The sequence below is a fragment of the Arachis duranensis genome, chromosome 7 (genome assembly GCF_000817695.3).
Source record: "Arachis duranensis cultivar V14167 chromosome 7, aradu.V14167.gnm2.J7QH, whole genome shotgun sequence".
In the NCBI taxonomy this organism is placed as follows: Eukaryota; Viridiplantae; Streptophyta; class Magnoliopsida; order Fabales; family Fabaceae; genus Arachis; species Arachis duranensis.
The window spans coordinates 9957951-9982605 of record NC_029778.3 but is presented as its reverse complement, the minus strand read 5'-3'; the positions used below and the strand labels follow the sequence as shown (position 1 = coordinate 9982605).

Here is a 24655-nt window from a genome sequence, read left to right as displayed (position 1 = left end):
AAAACAGAACTTTAACTTATGTAGTGATTAATTTAAATGAGAATCAAATAAATCAAAATTCAACATAATTTTTATCAATGTTTTCAAATTCGAAATTTCTATACCAAAATTAACTAGGATTTTTCTTTGAATTAAAAATTTAATAAAATAGTGACTTTAATTATCTTAACCAATGTCCTAATTAATTACTTTTATGTCTTAAAAAAACTGTATATGAGAAGAAAATAATTAATTTGTCTACTTTAATAAATAGTTATTTTACTAAAATGAAAGAAACTATTTTTCTTAGAATTTTTTAAGAACTAATTAATTTCATATATATTTTGTTACACTACATTTAGTTATACAAATTTTATTTATTTCTAATGCTTATATTAAAAATAAAAAAAAATTAAATTAGTGAATCTTAATCTATAATATAATAACAATATAGTAATTATTTTATATATTGTACGAATATAAATTAATTATTTTTTAATTTATAAAAATTTTAAGAGGCTTGAGCTTGTTATATATATTTTTTGATGAATGTGATATATTTTTTTATATAAATAATCTTTTAAAAAAATCTAATAGTTAATCTATTATCTTTTTGGTTTTAGTCTAAATTAAATGTTTTTTATTGTTTTTGGAAAGAAAATCTTTTGAGAAATTTAATAATATGTGATGAGGAACACCGAATAAATTACACAAAAACCAATTAAAACACAACATGGAAACATCTTTAAAAAAAGACGTTTTAAGTGTCTTTATCTGAGTGGCCTCCTTAAAAATTTATCTATTTTAATGAACTTAGATATTGACGCATGCTTAATTTAAGAAAGGAGAAATACAAAATATAATCAAAAGCATGATAGAATCATGGAAGGTATATACTATCAGAAAAAAGTATAGGGTACCAACATATTATCTATTAACTTATTGTCAACAATAATTAATTATTATATTTTAAACACATATATAAAGAGACACATTCAAAAAATATTTTTATAAAGACACTTCCATTAAACACAGTAATAAAAAAGACATTTTTATTAAACACATCCACAAAAACACTTTCATTAAACACAGTTATAAATAAAAGTTAGCAGAAATTGACAGAAATACCATTAGTAACATAGCGGGATTGATACTATAAATATGACTTGTATAATGAACAGAGAGTAAATATTATCAACATGCATTAATCCCAAAATCTTTTCTAATATGATATTATTATTGGATTTTGTTATTGTCAACCATTCAAACTATTATGTATTGAAGTCTACTTTCCTTTCTTTCTTTTTAGTTTTTTTTTTCTATATAACCATGTAATCAAGTTGGTCCAAACTAAAAATAAATAATGCACTTTCAATCTCATTAAATAAACGTGATTTCTATGCGTCCCATACAAACGAAACAACTCTTCATTCGCGCTTCATTATGAAGAAACATTCCTTCTTCTACAACACACATGAAACCGCTCTGTCTCTTCAAATCTCTCTAAAAATCACTCAAACTTCAGTCAAGTTCTTTATGAAAACCACTACTCCAGCAGAATCGGGAGAAAATTTGGCAAGGAAGAACAAAAAAAGAACGAAAACAGCATCACAAACTACAAAAGGTATGAAAAAAACTATTGTTCATCTGAAATCTTGCAATGTCGCATTTCTCTTAGTTGTATTTTAGGTTTACTGAATTTATTTTCTTCATTTAGTAGATCAAACTATTGTGCATGCATTTCTACAGTATAACTAGGTTTTGGAATGAAATTTATTATTTTTTTCATTCAGTTCAGTACTTGTTTTACATGAAGAAATACTTCATTTTCGTTTTACTAGTTTGATTTGCTTCGTTTAGTAGATTGAACTATTGTGAATGATTTTTACGGTATAACTAGGCCTTGGAATGAAATTTGTTATTTTCATTCAATTTAGTGTAACTAGGACTTTAAGATATACATGCTTGTTCTTATTGGTGTGGATATTTAACTAGAGCTTTGTTACTATCTTCAGTACTTCTTATGAATGGAAGAATACTATTCTTGTTGATTGAAAGTTGATCATCATTTATTAACCACATAAAAGTTTTTCAGTTCGATGGCCTTTTTTATTTTGATTCTGTGCATGAATGAGTTTCAGTGTGGTAGGTTCTGGCATTTTAATTAGCTTGATTAAGATATACATGCTTGTGCTTGTTGATGTATTCAATAAGTTTTGTTTAGGACAATTGACATTAGAGACAACTCTTTCATTTTGATAAGGCATACTACTGTAAGATTGTCTCATTATATTGGATAGATTTCAGCATGAATGGTAGTTGACTTTGATACTTAAAGAAAGATATCAAGTTTCAGTAAGAGTTTTTAAAGAAACCAATCTACAAATGTCATTTTGAAAGAACACCTAACTGATGAAATTTGAAAAACTTTTCTTCTGGAAGATGTTGATTTGATTAAGATATATGTGCTTGTTCTTATTTGTGTGGATAGTTTAACTAGAGTTTTGAAAATGATTGTTACTATCTTCAGTACTTCTTTTGCATAGAGGAATACTATTCTTGTTGATTGAAAGTTGATCATCATTTATTAACCACATGAACGTTTTTTGGTATGGTGACTTTTGTGATTTTGGTTCTGTGCATGAATGAGTTTTGGTTCGGTAGCTTGTGGCATTTTAATTGACTTGATTAAGATATACATGCTTGTGCTTATTGGTATATTGAGTGAAGTATTGACCAAACCTTTTCATTACAGCAAAACAGAACAAGACAATGGCAAAAATGAAAGAGAAGGCACATTATAACATAAGCAAATTAAATATATTTATCCGCTTTCATTCGAATAATATCTATTTTGTATTATAAATATATCCTCACATTCTGTTTTAAAACTTGCAGAAAACTCATTATTGTAGATGCCAAATAAAGGTAGTGGCAACAATGTACATGGATATGACTCAAGAAAAGAAAGATATAGTGGAAGAAATGGGATTTGGTGGCCTGGCACATGTCCCAGAAATGAATTTCTCTCATGCGTTGTTGAGAGAATTGATTGATCACTTTGATGAAGAGAAAGGATGCTTGAAAACTCTCCAGAGCAGAATATACATAACTCTTCGAAAAGTAGCCGCTGCTCTAGGCATAACCAACGGAGGTAATACACTTTCCATTTACTGCTTATTTTCAATTCATTGGTTTACAGAAAATTAAACTGAGCCTTTTTGACTGATTTGTGCTACTAAAATATTGTAGGTAATCGTTTTGATGATAAGGTTGATTACAACAACCTGAATCTAGAAGATAAGAAAATATTTGACAGCGTCAAAAATATTTCCTTGGCCACTTTGACAAGGAATGTACTGGATATGAGCATAGAAGGGGAGGAGAACCAGAAAAAGTTCAAGAAGACTTTTGTTGCCTTCATACAAAAGTGCTTCTTGCTGCTCACAACAGTAAGTGTGGCCTCTTCAATCCACAAGCCATCAATCTTTCATGTGGACAACATTTGAGAATGGGATTAGGTAAAACATGTGCTCAACTTCTTGATGAAAGAAGTTGAAAACAAAAGAAAAGGGAAGAAACAGTCTGTTGATGGTTGTGTTTTCGTGTTGATGCTGATATACTTTTACGAAACCAAGTTCTCTGGCCCATTTGCACCTCAGGCTCCCCCAACACCTTGAGTGGCACATTGAACAAAGCAAATGATGGTTGAACGGATTTCTAGAGAAGCAACAGAACCATTGATAAATACTCTACTAAAATTTTCCCTAAAATTTGGTTTCAAATGCTTTTAAAATCTCTACTAACTAAAAAAACTTATATTTTAGGTTATAATTAATTTATTTGTCCTACTGACAATTGTTCACCATATAAACCTTATTTGGTTCGGTGGGCTCGCTCCCTTTGCTTCACCTGATTCTTACTGTGTTCAATTGAGTCCTTGTGCATGCAAAAATGTTTCTTTGATCATTGAATAATCATCATGTTTTATGGCTTTTTATTCAGCACATTAGTATCATTCGTTAAAGTGGTTTGCTCATGTTGATTAAATGGTTATTACTGTATTTCTCATTAAATAATTGACTCCTTGTTTCTGTTTTAGGGACTTCTGTACAAAAAAAGAAAAAAAGAATGAAAAAACAGAAACAAAGAAGTTGGATAAAAAAGAAAAGGGAAAGAAAATTAAAAAGAAAATTATCAATCTGGATTCTTCCTCGCAAGAAGAAAGATTTTCTGAATCTGAATCTCAATCTGAATCCGACAAAACACCACCGGCAAAGAAAGCAAGACAAATGAATGTGGTTGATGAGAATGATTCACAATCAGCAACTGAAACCGAAAGCATTCCCACGGATTCAACAAGCAAAAGTGAATCCGAAAACCAGTAAGTTTAATGTTCATATTGATTTCATTTAACTTGTATTTGCTTAAATTCATTCTTATACACTTGTTCTTATGTATTGTAGAGAAGAAGAAATCGAAAAAACCAGAACAAAGAAAAGAAAACAACCACCGAAGGTGGTTAAAAATAAGGGTGAGCACGGGTCGGTTTGGTTCGGGTTCATGTCAAAATTAGAACCGATCCGATCAAAATATAATTGGCTCGGTTTGGTTCGGATTTGCATTTTTTTGTATATGTATCCGAACCAAACCAAACCGATTAAAAACGGATTGGTTCGGTTCGGGTAATTGGGTACCCGATGACTTTGAAATTCATTAAAAAAAAACAAATTTTTATCTTAAAAATTCAACAAGTATAATAAATATGTAACATCAATAGAAATAATCCAAACATGTTAAACATCAAATACATTAAAAATTAAACTCATTAAAATCCAAACATATTAATAATGAATAATCATTGTCTAATAGAAAAGTCATATATATTTTTTTATTTAATTAATATATGATCGGGTTCGCAGATTGGTTCGGGTTTCGCACCCCCAAAACCGATACCCGAACCAATCACTAACAAAAATCATCGGTTTGGTTCGGGTTGGACCCGATTACCCGTTGGTTTCAGAACCAATTTAATTAGTTCGGTTCGAATTCAGACGGGTAATTGGGTACCCGCTACGGCTAGGGGCGGAGCTAACCTCAATGTGAGGGAGGGGCCAAAAAATTAATTTTATATTTAAAATAAAATAAAATAAAATATTTAGGGGGCTAAATTAAATTTTGTGTATAATTTATAAAGAAAAATTGAGGGTTGGGGGAGGCCATTGCGCCCCTTACCTTCTATGTGGCTCCGCCCTTGCCGCTACCCGTGCTCACCCCTAGTTAAAAGACAAACAAAAAAGAGAAGCATGTGCCGACAAATTCATAGAGCACAAGCAAATCTGAAAGCCAGTAAGTATTGTTCAGCAAATGCATTTCTTTCGGTTCGGTGTTCTTCAAATTTTGGATTCTGCCTTTTAATTATTTTTGGTTCAGTGGTGTTTGTCAATTTGGTTGAATTGATTGTTATTTTCTTGTTCTTGCTTATATTTTTTTGGTTATAAATTCGATGCATTTGTTTGTCTTACAGAGAAAAATAAATTGAGAAAACACCCATAATAAAAAGAAAACAACCGCAAAGGTTGGTAGAAAAACAAACCCAATCTAACAGGGAGTAAGTTTCTCGAATCAGATTTTCTTTCATTGATATTTTCGTTTTAGGTGTGTTGATACTTATTTTATGAACTTTTTGAACTGAACAAGAAAAAGATAATGCTGCAGAAAAAAGAAGGCAAGCCTTGGAGACGATAAGAGAAAAAAGATAAAAAAAAAAGAAATAATGGAGCTCAGTCAACACACATTGCTCCGGATCAGTTTGCCTCAACAGAGGAACGAAATGAATCCTCTCAGACGTAAGATTCAATTTCTTATGCCAAGTTTTTTTTGTTTCTTTGCTTATTTTTGCTAGAACCTTTTGTAATTCTTCTAGATTCAATTAATAATACTTATTTATCTTGATTAAACTGCCAATTGTAATTTAAAATTATAATTTTAATCTTATCACACATATGACACAACTAATTATTCTGGTTACTACTTAGATTTTGGGGAATGAATCCTCTCCAGTGACAAAAAAAACTGGATGGTATCCAGTGTTCAATCTAACCATTCATTGCGCTTTCTCTCTCATTTATTTCTGGTCCCACTCATAGAATCAAAGGTGATAGATCACACTGGATTCTATCAATTGTTAAAAAAATTGGAGAAGATCTTTTTCCTAGGTTTTGACAATGTGGAAGCCATCCGTTAATCCAATTAATTATGAACACATGTAGAAGAAGTTAAACAGTTCCCTGCGTTTCATATTCTTCGAAGAGAAACAGAGACATCACTTAATACCTTCCGTAGACCTTCAAAATTCTTAGAATATTGTTGGAAGAACCACAAGTACTTTCTTCAAATTTAAGCTTTCTCTCTCTTGTTAGTGTAATCTAAAAAGACATTTTTGTCTGTGGATCGATGGGAAGCGGAAGAGTGCAGTTGAAGAGGATCGAGAACAAGATTAATAGGCAAGTCACGTTCTCAAAGAGAATTATTTTTCTATTTTTTTTTCTAGCAGCAGAGGAAGAAGAAGAACAACTCGAGCATGGCACAAACGCTAGCGATGCCCCTAGCTCCCTCTCTCGCCCTAATCTCAAACCCAAGACCTCTTTCCAGAGCCGTCTATTTCCCTGTTCTCAACCCTCCCAAGGTAACATAAAACAAACTCTACCTTACATTTCTGAAATTTCTTTGTTTACTTTCGAATTTGTGTGCTCAGGTGAGAGGGTTAAGCATAGAGTGCGCTCGAGTTGGCGGAGTGGAGATTCCGAACAACAAGAGAATCGAGTTCTCGCTACAGTACATCCATGGAATCGGAAGGAGCAGAGCTCGCAAGATTCTCTGCGATATAAGCATGGACAACAAGGTCACTAAGGATCTCAGCGAAGAGGAACTCATCACTCTTAGAGATAAAGTCTCCAAATACGTCATTGAAGGCGATTTGGTTAGTTTCCTTTCGCTTAAACCATTCAATTAATTAAGAAGAAAGTTTACTTTATTGATGTGTTTATTGATTTTCTCAGAGGAGGTTTAATGTGCTGAATATTAGGAGATTGAAGGAGATTCAATGTTACAGAGGATAGGTAGATAGGTACGTTTGCTGAAGAAGGCAAACGAAATCTCAGTGCTATGCGATGCCGAAGTCGCACTCATCATCTTCTCTACCAAAGGCAAGCTCTTCGAATATTCCAGCGATCCCTGGTTCGTACCTCTTCATTCTCCCTCTCTCTAATCCAATATCACCTTTACTTAATTTCACTGCTCATAACTATACATAATATGGATCTTGATTAATTAGTGAAATTTTAATTTCTGTGTGGAAATTACTTAATTAAGAACGCCACCGATTATCTGTTTCACATTAAGAGTACTGTCCACATGCAGTAGTAGGAGTATATATGCTTTTACATTTCCTATTTCCTCTTATATATATGCTTTCTGTGTGTAACAAACTCTGCTTTATGCTTGATTAAATTTGATTAGCTTTCATATTCCTAATTAAGATAGTATTTTGTTGAACCAGATTGGGGTTGGGTGCTTATTAGAGAAGCTAATAAGGCTAATAATTTGAATTTTTCTTTATGAATAGGGATGGATCATATCATTGAGTCTTCAAGCAGGTAACCTCCTAATCGCCGATTCAGATCCATTAAGAACTCAGTCGCCACACACCAAAACCCTAATCTCTCTGAGAGCGACTTCGCATTCCACTTTCAGCAGGTTCGTTCCCTCTCAGTTCCCTCCGTTAATGTCTATTCTCTTCACTCTTCGTGTTTCCTTCAATCTTCTGCGATTTCCAGATCTATTGCTTGTTGATTTTCATTCCTTGTTTCGGCTTCATTTCTTTTCTGTCACTCTTTTGATTTGTCCGTGTTATTCTTATTATATCTCGTGATCTGATTAGCTTGTATTCAGCATGTTGTGTGGAAAATTGGATTATCATTGTTAAAAAACATGGGAAGTTCTCTGTTCTTAGTATGAATTTGATGTAAACGGATTTTCATTGTTAAAAAACATTGGAAGGACCTATTTTTTTTTATTGTTTTAGAGAGCTTGTAGTTTTCTTATTTGAAACATTGAACATTTAGCTTTTGAGTTGGAGCTGAAATGTGTCAGTATAATAAATGAAACTAATGAATTCTTTGTTGGATGTTAATTATAACTGAGATTTTTATTTTGAATGAATGGAAGAGATGGGTGAGGAGGTGAAAGCAATTGTTCCCGTGTCTGTGCTTAAGAAGCAAAAGAGGGAAGAGGAATGGGCCTTGAAGAAAAAGGAGGAGCTTGATGCTGCAAAGAAAAAGAGAGCTGAGAGCCGCAAGCTCATTTACAGCAGGGCAAAGCAATATGCAAAGGAATACCAGGAGCAGGTTGCATTTCACCTTAATCTATTTCCCCTTTTCTCTATTTTAATGTTCGTTTCTGTTTTCTTTTATTGCGCTTTGCATTTTTCTCCGCCACATTGACCGGCTTTTATATTACAGAAAAAGGAGCTGATAATCGAAGAGACTATGATGCACTGCATTGCCATTGATTTGTCATTGCAGTGAGGATTTTAGGTTTCCTTTGTAAGAGACTTCATAATCCAAGAGACTAGGATGAATTGCCATTGATAAATAATTGTAGTGATATCAAAACACTTAATATGTTGCTTTACTTAATTGTTGTGCATATGTGATATCAAAACTTAAATCTACCTAATAATTTATACTTATTTAAATATTTCATGTACAGATATTGGATTAACAATATGGAACACCAAAAAAAGGATAACTAAATAAATTAAAATAAAATTTAAAGAGGTTGAGAAGGTTGGTGGAAAGGACTTGCCACTATGCAAAGAGCAATATGTGGCCTTTTTGGACTCGCTCATTCTTGGGGAGGTAATTATGAAGTTTTGATGGTGGCAGATTTGATCAACATGTTTAACATTTTCATCAGTTTTGTTGTTGTATGTACTGTTTATCATGTTATGTGCTTAAGTTTTTGTGCTTTGGTGTTGTAGTGGGAAGATCGGATGCCGAGAAGGCTTTTCCGCTATGACGTTACTGCCTGTGAAACTAAGGTCTGATTTCTCTGCCCTCTTTATTTGATGTTCTCTAGTTATCTTGATAAACTACTTGCTCTGCACTAGGCTTCATGTGAATGGTAACTAAATTCACAAGGATAATTAGAAAAGATAAGATAAAGGAGTAGTTTATGCCAAGGTTAATGATACCAATAGGTGCATGTTCTTTCCCAAGGATAAGATAAAGGTTAATGATACCAAGATAAGATAAAATAAGATAAGATAACTAAATTATTAAGTATTCATATTTAACAAAATCACGTTAAATTACAGCCCAAACTAGAACAAAAAAATGTTCAAATTTGCTTTTTTTTTTAAATATTTACAATTGATAAATACTAAATAAAATAAATTTAGACTATTTTTACAATTTTTTTTTTTGTGTATCTCAAACATTATTGCTCGTTAAAATTAATATTAAATTTTCAATTAGCATAAATGAGAAACAAAATAAATCTATATTTTGGTTAAAGATTTTTCTTTTAACACTAAATTTTAGAATATCCAAGATCTAACCCATATTATCAGTTCTCAACAAATTTCACATTAATCTAATTATAACAGAAAAGTGAAAATAAACAACTTGAAATACACATTAATCTGTAGAAATAATTAGCTTTAAAATAAATAAAGCAATGGTTGAGAATTGATTGGTTTAAGCTTTCACACACCAACTTCTTGCTAAGCAAACCATACAGTTTTGATAATTTTTTTCTTATCAAACAGAAACTGTATTATTCTGTTAATAGTTTTTCTTATCCTCAAATGGAAAGAGTAAGATAAATAAGAAAAATTAGAAAATTTGCAGAATAAGAGAATGTACTTTTATAGTTTTATGTCAATGTATCTAAATATTTTGGAGTTAATACTCAAAATGATCCCTGAAATTTGACTTCCAACTCAATTTAGCCCTTGAATTACCAATTGACTCAAATTATACCCTGAAATTTTAAGACGTGATTCAAGTTGGCCCTTCCGTCTATTTCTGTCACCGAAAAACTGATGTGGCACATGTAGTTGACACCTGGCAGCCTCAACAATTGTCTGACATGGCGAAATTATTGTATGCATCAATTTAGCCCCCAATAATTTAAAAAAAAACCTAGCAACCCCTATTTCTCCCAAATCATAGTCGTTTCTGGTGAGTTAGGAGGCAGCAACTAAACCTCAGGTAACTCCACGAATCCACGCTAATTCCCAATTCGTCATTCGTGCTTCGGTTCTTCATTAGAGCCTGGCGGTGGAGAACTCCACAAGCTTCTCAATTTGTCCGTACACTGCTCACGATAATCCACGCTATTCTCCCTCCGAAGAAGGGTTTTGGGAACAGTGACGTCAAGGGTTCGAAGTAGGACGGTGGTGGTTCGAAGGGGAAGTTCAAGGCATTGGCTATTGCTGATGATAGGGATAGAGTTAAGGAGCTGCAGAAGGAGTTTGAAGCTGAAGCCAAAGAGAAACATGGTGGTGATAGAGACAGAAAAATACACGGTGAAGATGGGCACAGAGAAAGAGACAGAGATAGAAAGGATAGAAGAGATAGAAGAGACAGGTATGATAAATATGATAGAGATGAAAGACATAGAGATAGGAATAGAGATAGAGATAGAGATAATGATGATTATGATGATGAAAAAGGGGATTCTAGGAGAAGGGGAAGGGATAGAGAGAACGATAGGGGTAGGAATAAGGATAAGGATAGATATGAGAGGCGGAGAAGAGATGGGTGTGAAGAAGAAAATGGTGGTTATGGTGAAGAAGATGATGGTGGTGACACGAGAGTTAGGAGGGATCTGAGGCATAGTGGAGGAGGTGAAGTTGAATTGTACAAGGTTTATAAAGGAAGAGGTGAAGCCTGATAAGAAGACTTATGCAGGAATTTTTTTTTTAAATTATTGGGGGCTAAATTGATGCATACAAGAATTTTGTCACGTCAGACAACTGTTGAGGCTACCAAGTGTCAATTACATATGCCATGTCAGCTTTCCGGTAACGGAAATAGACGGAAGGGCTAACTTGAGTCACGTCTTAAAATTTCAGGGTACAATTTGAGTCAATTGATAATTCAAGGACTAAATTAAGTTGGAGGTCAAATTTCAGGGGTCATTTTGAGTATTAACTCAAATATTTTACTAAAATATTCCAAACGTTGCAGAAAAATCAGAATCCAGACCCATATTTAATTCCAAGTTACAACAAACAAGAATAAATTAAACTAAACTACCTCCAATACTAACTATAAAGAATTATCAGAATTAATTACTCTCTCCATGTTTCATTCCTTGCTCTCTCACTGTCACGCTATTAAGACCTCTTTTAGTCAACGCAGTCAACAAACCTGAAAAAAAAAAAGTAAAGAGGAGAATTTTGAGTTTTGATGAATAATATATTCCATCAACTTATTCATTTTTATATTTCTTGACATGTAGTTGAACTAAAATTAATCGAATCTAATTCAATTTTAAAAACTAGCTTAATAAAGAATATCAAAATTATATTTAACAAATATATCATATTTTCTAAAACATCTAGAACTGAATATTTAAAATTAAAATATACGATACACATGTGACCCAACAAATATAAAATAGAATATGATACCATATTATAATTGAACAATTTAAAAGATAACTTAAAGAATAGTAAAGATTGAACATAATTTACATAGCAATACACATCACCGGGTATAATTATTATAAAGATACATACATACTCTAAAAACCCATAAACAATTAGTACGAGAAACTAACATACACCTTTAATCCAAAGATCAGATAGGGTGATATGTATTTGATTGTATCATTAATTTGAATGTATAAACAATAACTGTGATTTGTGAAGCTAGTTTGTAAAATTGGATTGTCAAATCAATAAATAAAGCTAACATTGTTCATTATAACAAAAAAAATCAGTCTTTTCACATACCTTATGGATTAGGCTTTTTCGAATCAGATGGATTAGGCTTTTTCGAATCAGATTGATTAGGTACCGGATAATAATTATGACTCCCAAAATACTCTGGATACTGATAATAATCATTAATAAAATAAAAAAGGTTAATAATTGCACTAATAATCAAGAATTATAAAAGAAAAAAAAAGAACTGGTTTGAATTGAATTGAATTGAATTAAGAGTTTTACCTCTCTAACGAAAAACGATCCAGGTTGAAATTGATGGTGGCTTTTTCTTCCTTGTTGGTTTAAAGAACTTGAAGAAGAATTGGAATTCCAACTCCAAGGAGTAAGAAAATATTCATCTTTCTCAAGAAAAGATGTCAGACGAGGAGCAATGTCCACTGCCTTTGGCGTCGAAGTTGCGCCACCACCACCAACGGTTGTTCTTTCTTCCACAGAGTAACCACCTTGTTGTTCTTGGTTCTTCTTGTTCTTAGTTTCTTGCTCTTGCTCCTCTATTATCTTCTTTATCAATTGTTGATGCTTGTAATTTTCCATCTGTTTCTCTTCATTATAGCGGTATTCCATTCATAACAAGGCAGATACAATAGTTTAGTAAAGGACAAAAAAAACTTGCATCAATATGTAAACAATAAGTTCAAAAGTTATAGCATATAAAGGAATATTATTTAAATATTTAAGACATCTAATAATAGGTACATGCCATGATAAAGAGAAAAAAAAAAGATTTTCTGATGGATTACTGAATAATTATTTTTGCCGTTGTTTGAAATTATTTTTGCTATTTAGAATTATTTTATTTAATATTTAATTAAATTGATTAAATTTCAATTTAACCAATAAACTATTGAACTAGTAATTTTATCGGTTTATTAATTGGTTCGAATCTCTCATGACCTTAAAAGAGTGGGGAGAATTATTGATTTAAAGAATGGTAAATAGTAACTAAATTCAGTAAAATAATGGGTGAAGATTAGAAGTACATTTATTTTTCGAATCATCATCAATAGATTTTTTCATACACAAACACACACACATATATATAATCCAAGAGTCGCATGCACCAGTTCTTTGCTATCAACTGTTGAAGTGTCGTTGCTGTGTTGTTGTAATCATATATATAGGCATAAAAAATTTTCTAATTTGTTACTATCTTATCAAATAAAAAAGATTATTTGAGTGAATTTTTTAAAAAAATATCTTTTTAAGTTATTTTTTTTCAAAAGATTTTTACAAAAGAATAAAAATAATTTTATGTTTGAATATTTTATATAATTTTTTTTATGATATAACTATATAAAAATATTTTTTTATTTATTTATTACGTAAAAAATATTTTTTTAAAAAATTAAAAAATATAAATTATAACTTTAAAAAAAGATGTTTTTTTTAAATACGATTTTTTTTATTCTATAAAAATCATAGAATTCGTCTTATCCCAGTGAACTCTCTTTAAATTTTTTGAAATTCGCGTTTTTAATCCATTTTAATCCATTATCAACTCCAAATAGTATATAAATTTATAAACAATATATAGGAGTACACAAAAATACACATACAGCAAACATAGCTTCTTCAAGAATTTTTTTTAATTATAAATTAAAAAAATAAGCTACATTTAACAATGGCAACCATTATCATCGTCTCCAAAAATACATTGGTACACTAGAATAAGCCATATTTAACAATAATTTTTTTTAATTATAAATCGTATTTTATTTTGAAAAAAATTTTAAAAAATATAAATAAATTTTTTCAAAATAAAATACGACTTATAATTAGAAAAATTCTTGTTAAATATAACTTAATCTAGTATACATGTGAAGACGATGATAATGGTTGCCATCGTTAAATATGGATTATTTTTTTAATTTATAATTAAAAAAATTCTTGAAAAAACTATACTTGTTGTTTGTGTATTTTTGTGTATTCATATATACTGTTTGTAGATCTATATACTATTTGGAGACGATGATAAAGCAGAATTCTATAATTTTTATAGAGTTCGTTGGGGTGCAGCAAACTTGCTCTAAACAAAAAAAAAAAAATCTTATTTGGAAAATTGAAGTTCAACAATGGTGTTTAGAAAAATATGAATTTTTTTTATTTTGTTTCTGAAAAAATCCCTACATTTGTCGTGTCCCTTAAACCAAATACTTGCATAATGAACCTTAATTAAAATATTTCAACACATGCTATAGCGTTAAATGTTTAGTACTAAATTTCAACAAAATAGTACAAAACATCCTTGATGGCAATATGAACGATAGGCCATTAGGAACATAATCACAAATACCTTCCGTTACACACAAGTTACACCACTTCCATTCTTCCAATAAACTTTACAACAACATAAGCATAGTTAGCTTCACATGCAAATCCACCATGGCTGAAAGAATGTTTTTGCCATTTAAATGTAGATACATGACTCATCCTTCACCTGCCCCGGACACTGGTCGGAGATTGACCACCTCTCTCACTGACGAAATCCTCATCTATTTCACTACTATCTAGACAGTATCCATTTTGATTTACACTAATTTCAGAACCAGCATTACTGCTTGTGGCATGAGGTGAGCCCGAGACACTGACAGTACGGCTACGCTGAGCCCCCGTGCGCACACTATACATTGAAGATGCTGGAATGTTTGTCATCAATGGTCGTAAATTGCCTGGAACCCTTTGCCGTATATCCTGGTCAAGAGAAACAAAAAAGTGTAAGCAATAAACATATATCTAGACACAGTTTTATTCACTTTGATCTGATTAACAATCTTTCATCAAATATCAAATAAGTCCAGTTAGGGAACAAGTTATTGTAGCATTTCAAGAAGGGATTCGAATCAGATGCATTACAAGTTTATTCTTACGAGATCCAAACTAGTATAGAAAATATGAAGAAGCGTACCATATGCCTAATAGCCATATCCAAGGATTTCTTTGAGAGTGTTCTTCCAAAACCTGAGCTATCTGGTGACGAAGATGACTTCCCAGAAAGATTACCATGGGGAGAGTTTTTGTCATCCAGCCTTGGTGGTGCTAATTTCCGCATATTTATTACCCTCTCAACCATCTTGGTGCCAATTACAATAGGATTGACATTGTCATTTGCTTTTGAGTACCCACGACTGACAGCAGGCATAGAGCTTCCTGTAGGATGAGAACCGCCAGAGGACCGTCCTCTAGAAGGAGAACATGATTGCCGCCTTGGTCTGCCGCTAGGAGCTGGCTCAACAGATGAAGACCGAGAACTGGGTGCTCCAGGCCTCCCCCTAGTTGCTGACAGTGGCCTTTCTGGTAGTGATGTCCTCAAATTGGGTGGAGCATCAAGTGAAAAGCCAGGCATCTCAGATGGATTCCATGGTCTTGATCTTACAGTTGGTGAAGTGCCACGTGAAGATGCTGGTTGCTGTGACACCACCGGAGCTGGCTTGGAGATTGAAGAAGCCTTAGCTGAAGGAGCAGATATGCTGGGTGCACTTGATGGTGTGGTTGGTCGCCTAGTTGGAGTAGATGCCCTTGATATGGACCTGGATGAAGGTATGGTAGGCCTGCTAGTTGGTGTTGAAGATCTTACAGTAGATCTTGACAAAGGTGTAGAGGATCTAGCTGGAACTGTGGGTTTAGTTGCAGCGACCGTAGTCTTGGAGGCAGAAATCATACTCTTTGTAAGAGAAACCACAGGCTTGGTTGTAGAAGATGTGGTCTTGTTTGTAGCAACCGCCGTCCTAGCTGAAGATAAGGTAGCCCGAGAAGTAGGTGTTGAAGATCTGGGTTTTGAAACTCTGGTCAATGTAGGGCGTCCAGTAGGAGTTGCAGGTCTTGATCCTGGATTTCCTGATGATGATGAGGGCCTCCTAGTTACGCCACTAGATGAACTTAACCCGGGCGAGAAAGCTGATTGTTTACATACTAGGCTGCTCCTCCCACTAGGTTCTGACAGAGAATTTGCCAACTGAAACCATGAAACTGTTTTTAAGCAAAGAGACTTCATGACTACTGCCATGAATAAAAGTCTAGAATGCCAAATTATAAATATAAGTTAAAGCATGAACCAATTATTACCAAGAATGATCGCGTTAGTCAATTATACCTGCAAAACTCAATACATTCTTCATAATCCTCGATACTTAAAATAAGAATCCTTTAATTTCTGCTTAAGTCAAGTTTATCGTGCACAGTGCGTAGTGAATATAATCACATTGCTCATTAACTTTCTCCAAAATCAGGAGGGAGCTTACATGGATAAGAACAATTTCATTAAGGAATTCAAACAAAACACAGAACATGTACACGACAATTGCCAGAAAATGATTGGTATGATCGAAAACCTTGAATAGAACTGCTTACTCTAGATTTTAATACATTGGGACGTGAAGTTGGATCACCAAGCTGACTCATAACAGTTTTTTGAGTTTCCATCTCCAAAGATGGAAAAAGTGGAGTTCCCGGAGGAGTTAGAAGCCTGACAAGACAATAAGCAAGCTAAGCCCTAATTTGAAAAACATGCATTCCACTTTACATTAGAAACATTAAAAGTCATATCAATTATGTATAGCATGTGACCAAAGATAATGCATTATTAATAATAATAATAATAATGAAAGCCTATATGTCTGATCATACAAAGAGCATATATGAAAAAAAAGGTTTACAAATGTGATTTGAGTAGCGTTGGGAGAAAAATTGTGAAGACAATAATACTGCTAAAAGTGTGTCATGACAGTACTAATTAATTATGACTTAAAAACAGAATTATCTAGAATATTAATTGTGTAGTTATCTATACCAATTTCCATAAATTTATCTAGACATAATTCAACTACAAAGAAGTAACTATAAATAGTACTAAACATTATGTGTGTCAAATATCAAGTGTGAAGACACAAGATTCATTAGCATAAAAACCAGCGTAATTGTACACTTTATGGAAAGATGAAACACTATACCCTTGACCTCTATATTCAAGCAGTATATTGTGGACCTTCATCTAATTTGCTTAAACTAGCCAATGTATTAAATGAATGGTAGCTGCTTACACTCATGAGCTTAATGTTTCACATTCAAGAAACTAACCAGATGTACTTTTTTTCCCTCCTTCAATTTTGTTTAAACCACCAATTTCTAGAATTTATTATACTTAGCTGGTTCAAGCTGAGTTGACCCAACATGGTAATAAAATATCTCACAGCCTTTTTTTTTTAATTATTATTATTATTATTATTATTATTATTATTATTATTATTATTATTATTTTCAATTTGCAAAACTTGAATCCAATATCTAACTATCTAGCAGTAAGAGAAATAAGATTCAGCTATGACCAATTTATCATTCTATCTACCTCACTCAGAATTAAGAAATGTATTTGGTTCAGCTCAAGTGCTCAATAAACTATCAGCTACTATAAACTGTAAAACGTTCCCTTTACAAAAAAGCATATTCTCAAGGAACTACATTAAACATAAATAGAAAGATGCAGCAGCACATACCAATCATAGTCATTCTTATCGTTCTCCGAATTGAGAAAATCATCAGCACCAGTCTTCCTCACAGGAGCTGGCGTGGCTAACGGGATGTTAAACAATGGAGATGTTCCCGGGTTCGACCCTGCAATAATACACACCCAATTCAATTGACAACAACAACAATAAAAGAGTTAAACAATATCCAAAAAAGCTTGAATAAGAAATGCAGTAAGACCTAAGGGTGCGTCAGCATGGAGTTCATCAGAGGCGCGAAGCAGCGAATCGGTTCGCTCCTTCTCGCGTTTCCTCATCTCAAGGAACAAGGCGAGTTCTTCGTCCCTGTCCTTCATCATCACCGAAGAAGACCTCAACACCCCCAATTGGTGGTGCCTCTGGTTAAACGCAGCTTGCATCTGCATTTCATGACCCCTGAAACCACTCCGATTCATCCCCAACCAAAAAAAAAATTTAAAAAATAAAAAATCGAAAACTCCAACACTCGAAACTTCAAACTGTGCAGTAATAATAATTAGGGATCGAAATAAAAACAATAATGAATTATTAATGATTAAGCTGCAACCAAAGAACCTAACTTAGTTCCCTTGTTCACTTCACCAAACCCTCTCACCCTCACACCAACCGATAACACTTTATACGCCAAATGCTAAAAGAATAATAAATAAATAAATAAATAATAGTTCAAAATAGGGAAGAAAATAAGCAATGTTAACGTAGCGCGAGGTTCAGAGAAGGAGGTGGTGTAAGCTTAAGCTCGAAGGAGAAAGAGAAGGAGAAGGCACAGAGATTGAGGTTCCAGAAAGTTCGATTTGTTGTGAAGAAAGGGAGGGAGTGAGAGTGAAGACTGAAAAGAGAAGAAAGGAGAGGGGAGGGAGTGGCATTATGGTAATTAGGGAGAAGTTTGGAGTGGAAAATGGGGAAAGCGTGGAGTGAGAGAGAGAATAGATTCCGTTTGATGTTACTATCACTTGAAGACTACGTTACGTGTTTTCAATCTTTCATGGATGGTTTGGATGGATAATCACCATAATGCCCCTCGTTGCTTCATTCTCAATCTCGTGTTCTTCTTCTATTCCGCTTTTGTTCTTTTTGAATCCTTTTCCAACGGTGACTTTCCAATCATAACCCTCACCTTCTGTTACGCTTTTAGTAGCAATCCAATTATTGGATTTTCTTTTGGTACTTAGATTTTTCTCATATGTATTTTAAGAATATTAAAATAAACATATTTTAAAAAAATGATTTTGATGTATTAATATTATTAAAAACTTTAAGAAGTTATGTTCTTTATAAAAAAATATTATTTTAGAATTTTGGAGAATGATAATATATTTCAAACAAAATAAGAACAAAAATATTCGATAACTAAAAAATATTAGCTAAAAATTGACAAAATTTATTGAATTTTATTTTATTTAATACATCGTGCAATAAATAAATATTAAATAAGATAAATTTGTATTGTTTAGATTAATTATTTTTTGTTTCCTTAGTATTACTGAATAAAAAATGTGATACTCCTACTTGCTATTAAAGGTAAAAGAAAAAAGCATAAACAAAAAATAAATCGACTAAATTCTAAATCTAAAATCCTAAATTCTAAAATTTAAATATGAACTATTGATATAAAATATAAGAAATAAATAATTAAAATTTATTTAATTAAGAAAAATTATAGTACTCTTTGCCTAACAAGTAAGAAGTGTTTAAGGATAAGATTTATTTTGGACAACTTTTTAAGCAAAAGCAATTTTTAATTTAATACTATGTATACAAAAAAATAAAAAAAGTGTTAGGAGTCAACAAATTTTATAATTTGTATTTTGTAGCCATCAATTAGTCATTATTAACATTTCTAATGGTGTGAGATTACATTTAATGTATAGGATTGTTCACTTTCTTTTTGCTAGATAATTGCTAACAAAATTTTAATAAAACTGTTAACTCCTAAACTTTCTCTAAAAGATATACTATCAAATTAAATATCACATATATATATATATATCCATGGTTGTTTAATTTATTGGAATTTTTCGGTACTTGAATAATTGAATATCTGAAAAGAGAAAAAATTATTCAAATTTAGCTAACTGAAAATATATTTATTTTCTTTTTTTTATGACATTGTTTGATGACTTTGATCAGTTCAACTTATATCATCTTATCTTATATATCTTGATATATGAAATGCTTCTTCTGTGTGACTTTCAAAATCCAAGTGGAATATACTCTCCTAATTCCAGCAGTTCCCAGTTACATCACGAAACCACACAAAGTTTGATTGCATTGCGACACAAGTTACACACACTACATTCAGTACACAACAATATGCGTAACCTTCAATTAACTATAAATAAACTAAACCAACCTCACCTTGAGTACCTACATTTGCAATTTAGTCTTGAAACTTTCTACATAAGCAGCTACAATTAATCATAATTTGGTTTATTCATAGTACCCTTTTATCTCATTACCAAGAAAACGTTAGAAGATACTGAATAAAGAGATTAACCACAAATGAACAACTTGATAGATCAGAAGTGTGCGCATTAGTACTTCTTTTTACATGAGAATCAACAACCAAATGTACTGTGTTTTTTCTGGGGGGGATGCTGATTTGGCTAATTTGCCCCTGTAAATCCACATAGATTGAACAACAGAGAGGGAGTTAAAGGGTATGTACAATTTAATTGTCAACGGTGGTTTATTTATTACTAAGCATCATCTACATCACTCCCACCAACATGTGCCTCATGGCTGACCCAATAATTGCTGCCATCAGGACCTGAAACCTTGTACCTGCACACAAAGTTCATCGAAACAAACTACATTGTCGGTTACCATCACATTTCGTCATTGGGAGACTATCTTTCGCAAGTGTCTCACGATAGAAAATACAGAGACGTGCGACAAAGACAATATAGGAATGTTGTATCTTTGTCCATGTTCCCAATTTCCCGAAGAACAGGAATCCAAACTGTCACAACATCCCTACAGGGACAAGGACAAGATACGACACACATGCACACATTAGATTAAGAATGTTTTGTCACAGAATATAACTACTAACCGTTCAAGGACAGATTTTCCTTCCTTGTACTTCTGGGTTTTTTCATGGGCAGTTTCCTGAAAGAAACCAATAGAGTAAGGTAATGCGGTTCATTGAAAGAAGAAGGATCATACCAGTGAAGTTTCACAGAAAAGCTTACATATTTCCAACCCACAATCGATCCACAACCAACACAGAAAATGTCTGCCACAGTATGCCACCCAGTCATCATCTGTCTCTCCTCGTTTTCACCAAGAGAAACGTTCACGCTGTAAAATCAACAAGATTTCAATGAGTTAGGGAGCAGAACCAACGGCAAATATAATGTGATTAGAAGCGATGAATAAAACTATTATTCCGCTCAACACTTTCAGTACATATACAAGAGACAATAATCACACTATCCACAATAAACTAAATGTCAGTAGATGGGACTTGAGTGCGTTAAGAATTATGTTTTTTTCTGGTTATGTGGTTGTAAACTTGTCATGCACCTATAATTTTCATTTTTCCACTAGCAAGTCTCTATATCACAATCATGAGAGAATTCATGATAGACTTGCACACCCAACACAATCGATGACGGCAACGAATAACTCCCTTAACCAAGCTCTCTTTGCTTCTATTTTTCATTTTTTGACAAAGTGGCAAGTACAAAGTTACTATGTTTTACGGATGATAATTTGGATCCGAACACCAGCAAGAGCGTGTTTATTTATATTAGTGATTGCACAACCACAAGGTGCCAAAAATCAAGGATAACTTACACCTTACTGAAGAGATAAGCTTTCCCATGTCTGCAGTGGAAAGACTGAATAAAAAACACAGGCAAAAATGGTAGTTAGAAAATTTGTTCTTAGGAAAAAGCCCAAATAACAATGGTTTGGTATAAATCAAACATTACCATAAAGGATCTAGAAACGAAAAAGCTAAATTTTGAGAAACTTTTACACTAAACATATATCTTTTTTGAAGAATAGATCCCCATTTCACCATCCCTCAAATTTTATAATCAAAATGAAAATCCATCAGGTATTACTAATTACAGAATTGAACAATGCATAAGTGTGCCATAGGCAACAAGTCCCAACACATGAAGATGCAAACTGAAGAGCTGGTGCCAGCAACTGACACGCAAGCAAGTATGCAAGTGGAAAGCAATGCAATTGCAATCAATTGAATTATTGTTCAGCATATAACAGATATGCATTTAAAACAATGTTTCCAACTTAACAGGGGAAATGTCATTACTTATAGGAAGATTTACCCCCCAAAAAAAGGCCTAAAAACACTGTCACTTTATTTAAAAGCAAGGCAAGAAGAATCAAACTCATAATATCATGGCTTTTAATAGCTCCAGTATGGCAGAAAAACCAGCCAAGTTGCGGCTTGGTTTTTGTTTGTAACAATCAAATTCACAGAAAATCTCTACCTTTTTACCATTTTCCAGCAAAGTGGAAGCGATATATTTCGTGATTGATTTCTTTTCTGTTTCATTATTCATTACCCATTCTGTTTGTTATGTTTTCGCTTCTGAGATCTAAGCAATTTATTTAGTCAGTTCACAACTGGGAAGAGTACACAAAAAGAAAAACTCAATCTCATGAAAAACCAAACCCAAAACCAAGACAAAGCATCAAGGACCAGCACCATATGAATGCCCAACTCAGCTCCAACCTCAAGATCAGTGATTGATTCTATATCTAATACATAAGAATCAATAAATATTTTTAAGCCAAAAGGAATACATATTTTTCACCTTAAGCCATCACCAAACAGAACAATCAATAAACACGCAACTCAGCTCCATTTCAAAGTAGATGAGCAAAGAAAAATAACTCTAGAAAGTGGATCAAATTCATCATCAAGTTGAAGTCTTGTATTGGTCAACAACCATGAGACAATACTTGACGAATTAACACAAATCAACCAGAACAGAAAAAAATAAATAAACAATAACACGAGAAAGTACTTAGTATTATAAGAGGATGATTATCCCTAACCACATTAGACCACAAACTCATACAAAAATCTAGCTTGTAAAAAGGTACATACCCAGAAGAAGAAATGGTTAAAAAAGTTGAGGACATGGATCAAAATCGTACCTTGGAGACGATGTCTTGACAAAGAGCGAGATGGGTGCGGCAGTGTTTACAACTATAGAACTTCCCTTCAAGATGTGTCACAAACATCCTCCCCATGACTCAGCCTCTGAAGAAAAAAGCTATTCTGCAAATGAATCTGAAGATCCACGAAGGGTCGTTTTTGAAATTGGAAGAAAACGACCCAGTCAGAGAGAAATCACAAAAGGGCCAAAAGAAATTGAAGCTATGAAAGTGAATTCTATGAATCGAAGGGGTAGATTGGCGGAATGAGAAAAGTGAAGATTGTGAGGAGGAGAAGACTAAGAGTGAAGAAGAAGGGAATGGGGGTTGAATATTACCTGCGTTTATGGTTTGGTACACGCAACACAATGGAGTTTGCGAGAAATGTGGAGAGAGAGGGGGAGAGAGAGAGAAGCAATCAATGAATCGTAGCTTTCTTTTTCTTTATTTTTTCTACTTGCAAAAAGTAGATGCGACAAGACGTGTGTTTGTGGGGAGTGGGTCTTCTAAATGGTGTTGAGTGGTTAATCTTATTTTTTAGAGTAAATGATAATTTTGTCTCTGACCTTTGTTATTGTGGACATTTTCGTTCTCGAGGATTAGGAAATACTTAAATGTCACCCCGTTAAAAAGTAGACATTTTAACTCCTCCGTTTGAGTGTCTCCGTTTAAGGTTGACGGAAAATGGTGACGTAGCCCCGTGGCGCTGAGCTGGCCTTAACGGGTTGCCACGTCGGCTGGGCTTTGTAAAAGAGGACAAATATGTTTCCAGAGCCCAAAACGCAACTGTTTCTCCCCAACCTTTCGAAACTAAGCACAACTCACCCACGCAATACACATAACACCAAGACGATCAAAATCCTTCCCCCTGTTTCTCCCTCCAAAAATTGCACTACGTGGAAGAGCAATCGGCGTTCGGTGAGTGAGCAGTCGGAGGCAAGAAAGAAGGTTACCGTGGAGGTTAGCACTGCCGCCTTCCTTTCAAGGTAAGATCGCCCTCCTTACTCCTGAAGTTTCTGTAGTTTGTAGTAAGGGTGAAGTGATCATGCGTGCATGTTGACAGTGTATGTAACAGAGGTGTAATGAGGACAAAAAATAGTTTTTAGAGCATGGTGTCTAGTAGTAGTCGTAGGAGGTACTGTGTTAGGGCAAAGGGGGATTTTTTAATAAATTTTCAATGTAATGTAATACTCACACATAGTTGTTTCTTGGTAATTTTCAGATGGTGGATGTTTTTGTGGTGCCAGTTTTTCACCACGGTGGTAGCTTCGTGAGAGGTAGTGATGGTGTTCTTATTTATCATAATGGTAAAGAAGAGAGGTTCCCGGAGATGGACCTAGATTTTGTGAACTTCGAGGACCTTGTAACCTTATTTAAGGGTTTGGGATACCAGTCCTACAAGGCAGTATACTAGTATGATCGAACAAGTGCGTTGCTTGAGTCTGGGCTGAACGAGTTAACCGGAGACGCAGGGATCAATGCAATGCGGGAGAACTTAGTGAAGTACCAACAGAGTCTTGAGTTCCACATTTACTTTGACCACCCCGTTGATGCTCCGGAGGAAGTATTTGATGCTGGCAAGGATGGTGACGATGAAGTGGATGTGGATGAAATATTAAAGGAATTGAAGACATCCTCTTCATCGGATGATGGGTATGAGAGCACCGAAGATGTATTATATAAACCTCCACCAGCTAGGTTGGAGAGTGATGGAAGTGATTCTGAGAGTAGTAAAGGGGATGTTGGTGGCAAGAGGAAAAGAGTAAAGGAGCCAAGAAAGAAAGTGATAACCCCCAAGAAGAAATTCACAAAGAAGGTGCAAGATGGTAAAAGGGAGCATCCAACTGGAGAAGATAGCGGTCAGGGGAAAAAGGGGGGCAGCTGGTGAAGCTGGTTTAGGGTCTGCTGCTGGGCCTAGTGATGGAGGAGGTGGTGGTAATAGGCCAGGAGTGGATAATGCATGGAGATACTATGTAAGTGAAGTCCCCACAGAGCCTGAGGAAATCATGTTTGAGTA

The 24655-nt window shown here is 33.6% G+C and overlaps 5 protein-coding genes across 6 annotated transcripts in view; 2 read left to right on the top strand and 3 right to left on the bottom strand.

The window, feature by feature from the left end:
• The window catches only part of LOC107457666 (uncharacterized), an 88445-nt gene extending 80058 nt beyond the window's left edge, over positions 1-8387 (top strand). Inside the window, exons 7-9 of the mRNA XM_021126658.2 lie at positions 7109-7218; positions 7607-7737; positions 8209-8387. The gene's annotated coding sequence lies outside the window, so the exon portion shown is untranslated. The remainder of the gene's footprint in view (positions 1-7108; positions 7219-7606; positions 7738-8208) is intronic.
• LOC107457706 (30S ribosomal protein S13, chloroplastic) lies at positions 6581-8567 on the top strand. Its single transcript, XM_052251484.1, has 5 exons — positions 6581-6667; positions 6737-6961; positions 7607-7637; positions 8209-8387; positions 8502-8567. The coding sequence occupies exons 1-5, from the start codon at positions 6581-6583 to the stop codon at positions 8565-8567; spliced, it is 588 nt and encodes a 195-aa protein (XP_052107444.1).
• A 1059-nt stretch (positions 8568-9626) lies between these two features.
• On the bottom strand, positions 9627-12565 carry LOC107457705 (uncharacterized). 2 transcript variants are annotated; one of them, XR_001585889.3, is made up of 3 exons: positions 12224-12356; positions 12008-12107; positions 9627-11420 (listed from the first exon to the last, which is right to left on the bottom strand). XR_001585889.3 is itself a non-coding variant. In XM_052251702.1 (2 exons), exons 1-2 carry the CDS (start codon positions 12563-12565, stop codon positions 12009-12011), a joined length of 441 nt encoding a protein of 146 aa, XP_052107662.1. In that variant the 3' UTR covers positions 11620-12008. The 2 variants fall into 2 exon arrangements, 1 of the variants encoding a protein (XP_052107662.1); XM_052251702.1 differs by lacking the exon at positions 9627-11420 and having other exon boundaries at positions 11620-12107; positions 12224-12565.
• Positions 12566-14231: 1666 nt separating this feature from the next.
• Positions 14232-18497, bottom strand: LOC107457712 (uncharacterized). The gene is made up of 5 exons (XM_016075877.3): positions 17702-18497; positions 17491-17608; positions 16349-16463; positions 14907-15953; positions 14232-14692 (listed from the first exon to the last, which is right to left on the bottom strand). Exons 1-5 carry the CDS (start codon positions 17913-17915, stop codon positions 14435-14437), a joined length of 1752 nt encoding a protein of 583 aa, XP_015931363.1. The 5' UTR covers positions 17916-18497; the 3' UTR covers positions 14232-14434.
• Positions 18498-19991: 1494 nt separating this feature from the next.
• Positions 19992-23127, bottom strand: LOC107457711 (protein yippee-like). Its single transcript, XM_016075875.3, has 6 exons — positions 22977-23127; positions 22639-22774; positions 21301-21344; positions 20694-20802; positions 20555-20610; positions 19992-20283 (listed from the first exon to the last, which is right to left on the bottom strand). The coding sequence occupies exons 2-6, from the start codon at positions 22732-22734 to the stop codon at positions 20199-20201; spliced, it is 390 nt and encodes a 129-aa protein (XP_015931361.1). The 5' UTR covers positions 22735-22774; positions 22977-23127; the 3' UTR covers positions 19992-20198.
• Positions 23128-24655: the final 1528 nt, after the last annotated feature.

Bases quoted from the DNA above. Each gene is read 5' to 3' on its own strand.
- LOC107457705 (XM_052251702.1), bottom strand. From the start codon at position 12,565: ATGGAATACCGCTATAATGAAGAGAAACAGATGGAAAATTACAAGCAT. The intron at 12,108-12,223 runs GTAAAACTCTTA...GATTATTATCAG, and splicing joins GATCGTTTTTCGTTAGAGAG to TATCCAGAGTATTTTGGGAG.
- LOC107457706 (XM_052251484.1), top strand. From the start codon at position 6,581: ATGCCCCTAGCTCCCTCTCTCGCCCTAATCTCAAACCCAAGACCTCTT. The intron at 6,962-7,606 runs GTTAGTTTCCTT...CTTTATGAATAG, and splicing joins ACGTCATTGAAGGCGATTTG to GGATGGATCATATCATTGAG. The intron at 7,638-8,208 runs GTAACCTCCTAA...AATGAATGGAAG, and splicing joins ATCATTGAGTCTTCAAGCAG to AGATGGGTGAGGAGGTGAAA.
- LOC107457712 (XM_016075877.3), bottom strand. From the start codon at position 17,915: ATGAATCGGAGTGGTTTCAGGGGTCATGAAATGCAGATGCAAGCTGCG. The intron at 16,464-17,490 runs GTATGTGCTGCT...TTGTCTTGTCAG, and splicing joins GATAAGAATGACTATGATTG to GCTTCTAACTCCTCCGGGAA. The intron at 14,693-14,906 runs GTACGCTTCTTC...TCTCTTGACCAG, and splicing joins ATATGGCTATTAGGCATATG to GATATACGGCAAAGGGTTCC.
- LOC107457711 (XM_016075875.3), bottom strand. From the start codon at position 22,734: ATGGGGAGGATGTTTGTGACACATCTTGAAGGGAAGTTCTATAGTTGT. The intron at 20,611-20,693 runs GTAAGCTTTTCT...GGTTTCTTTCAG, and splicing joins CGATTGTGGGTTGGAAATAT to GAAACTGCCCATGAAAAAAC. The intron at 20,284-20,554 runs GTTAGTAGTTAT...CTTTGTGTGCAG, and splicing joins GGAAAATCTGTCCTTGAACG to GTACAAGGTTTCAGGTCCTG.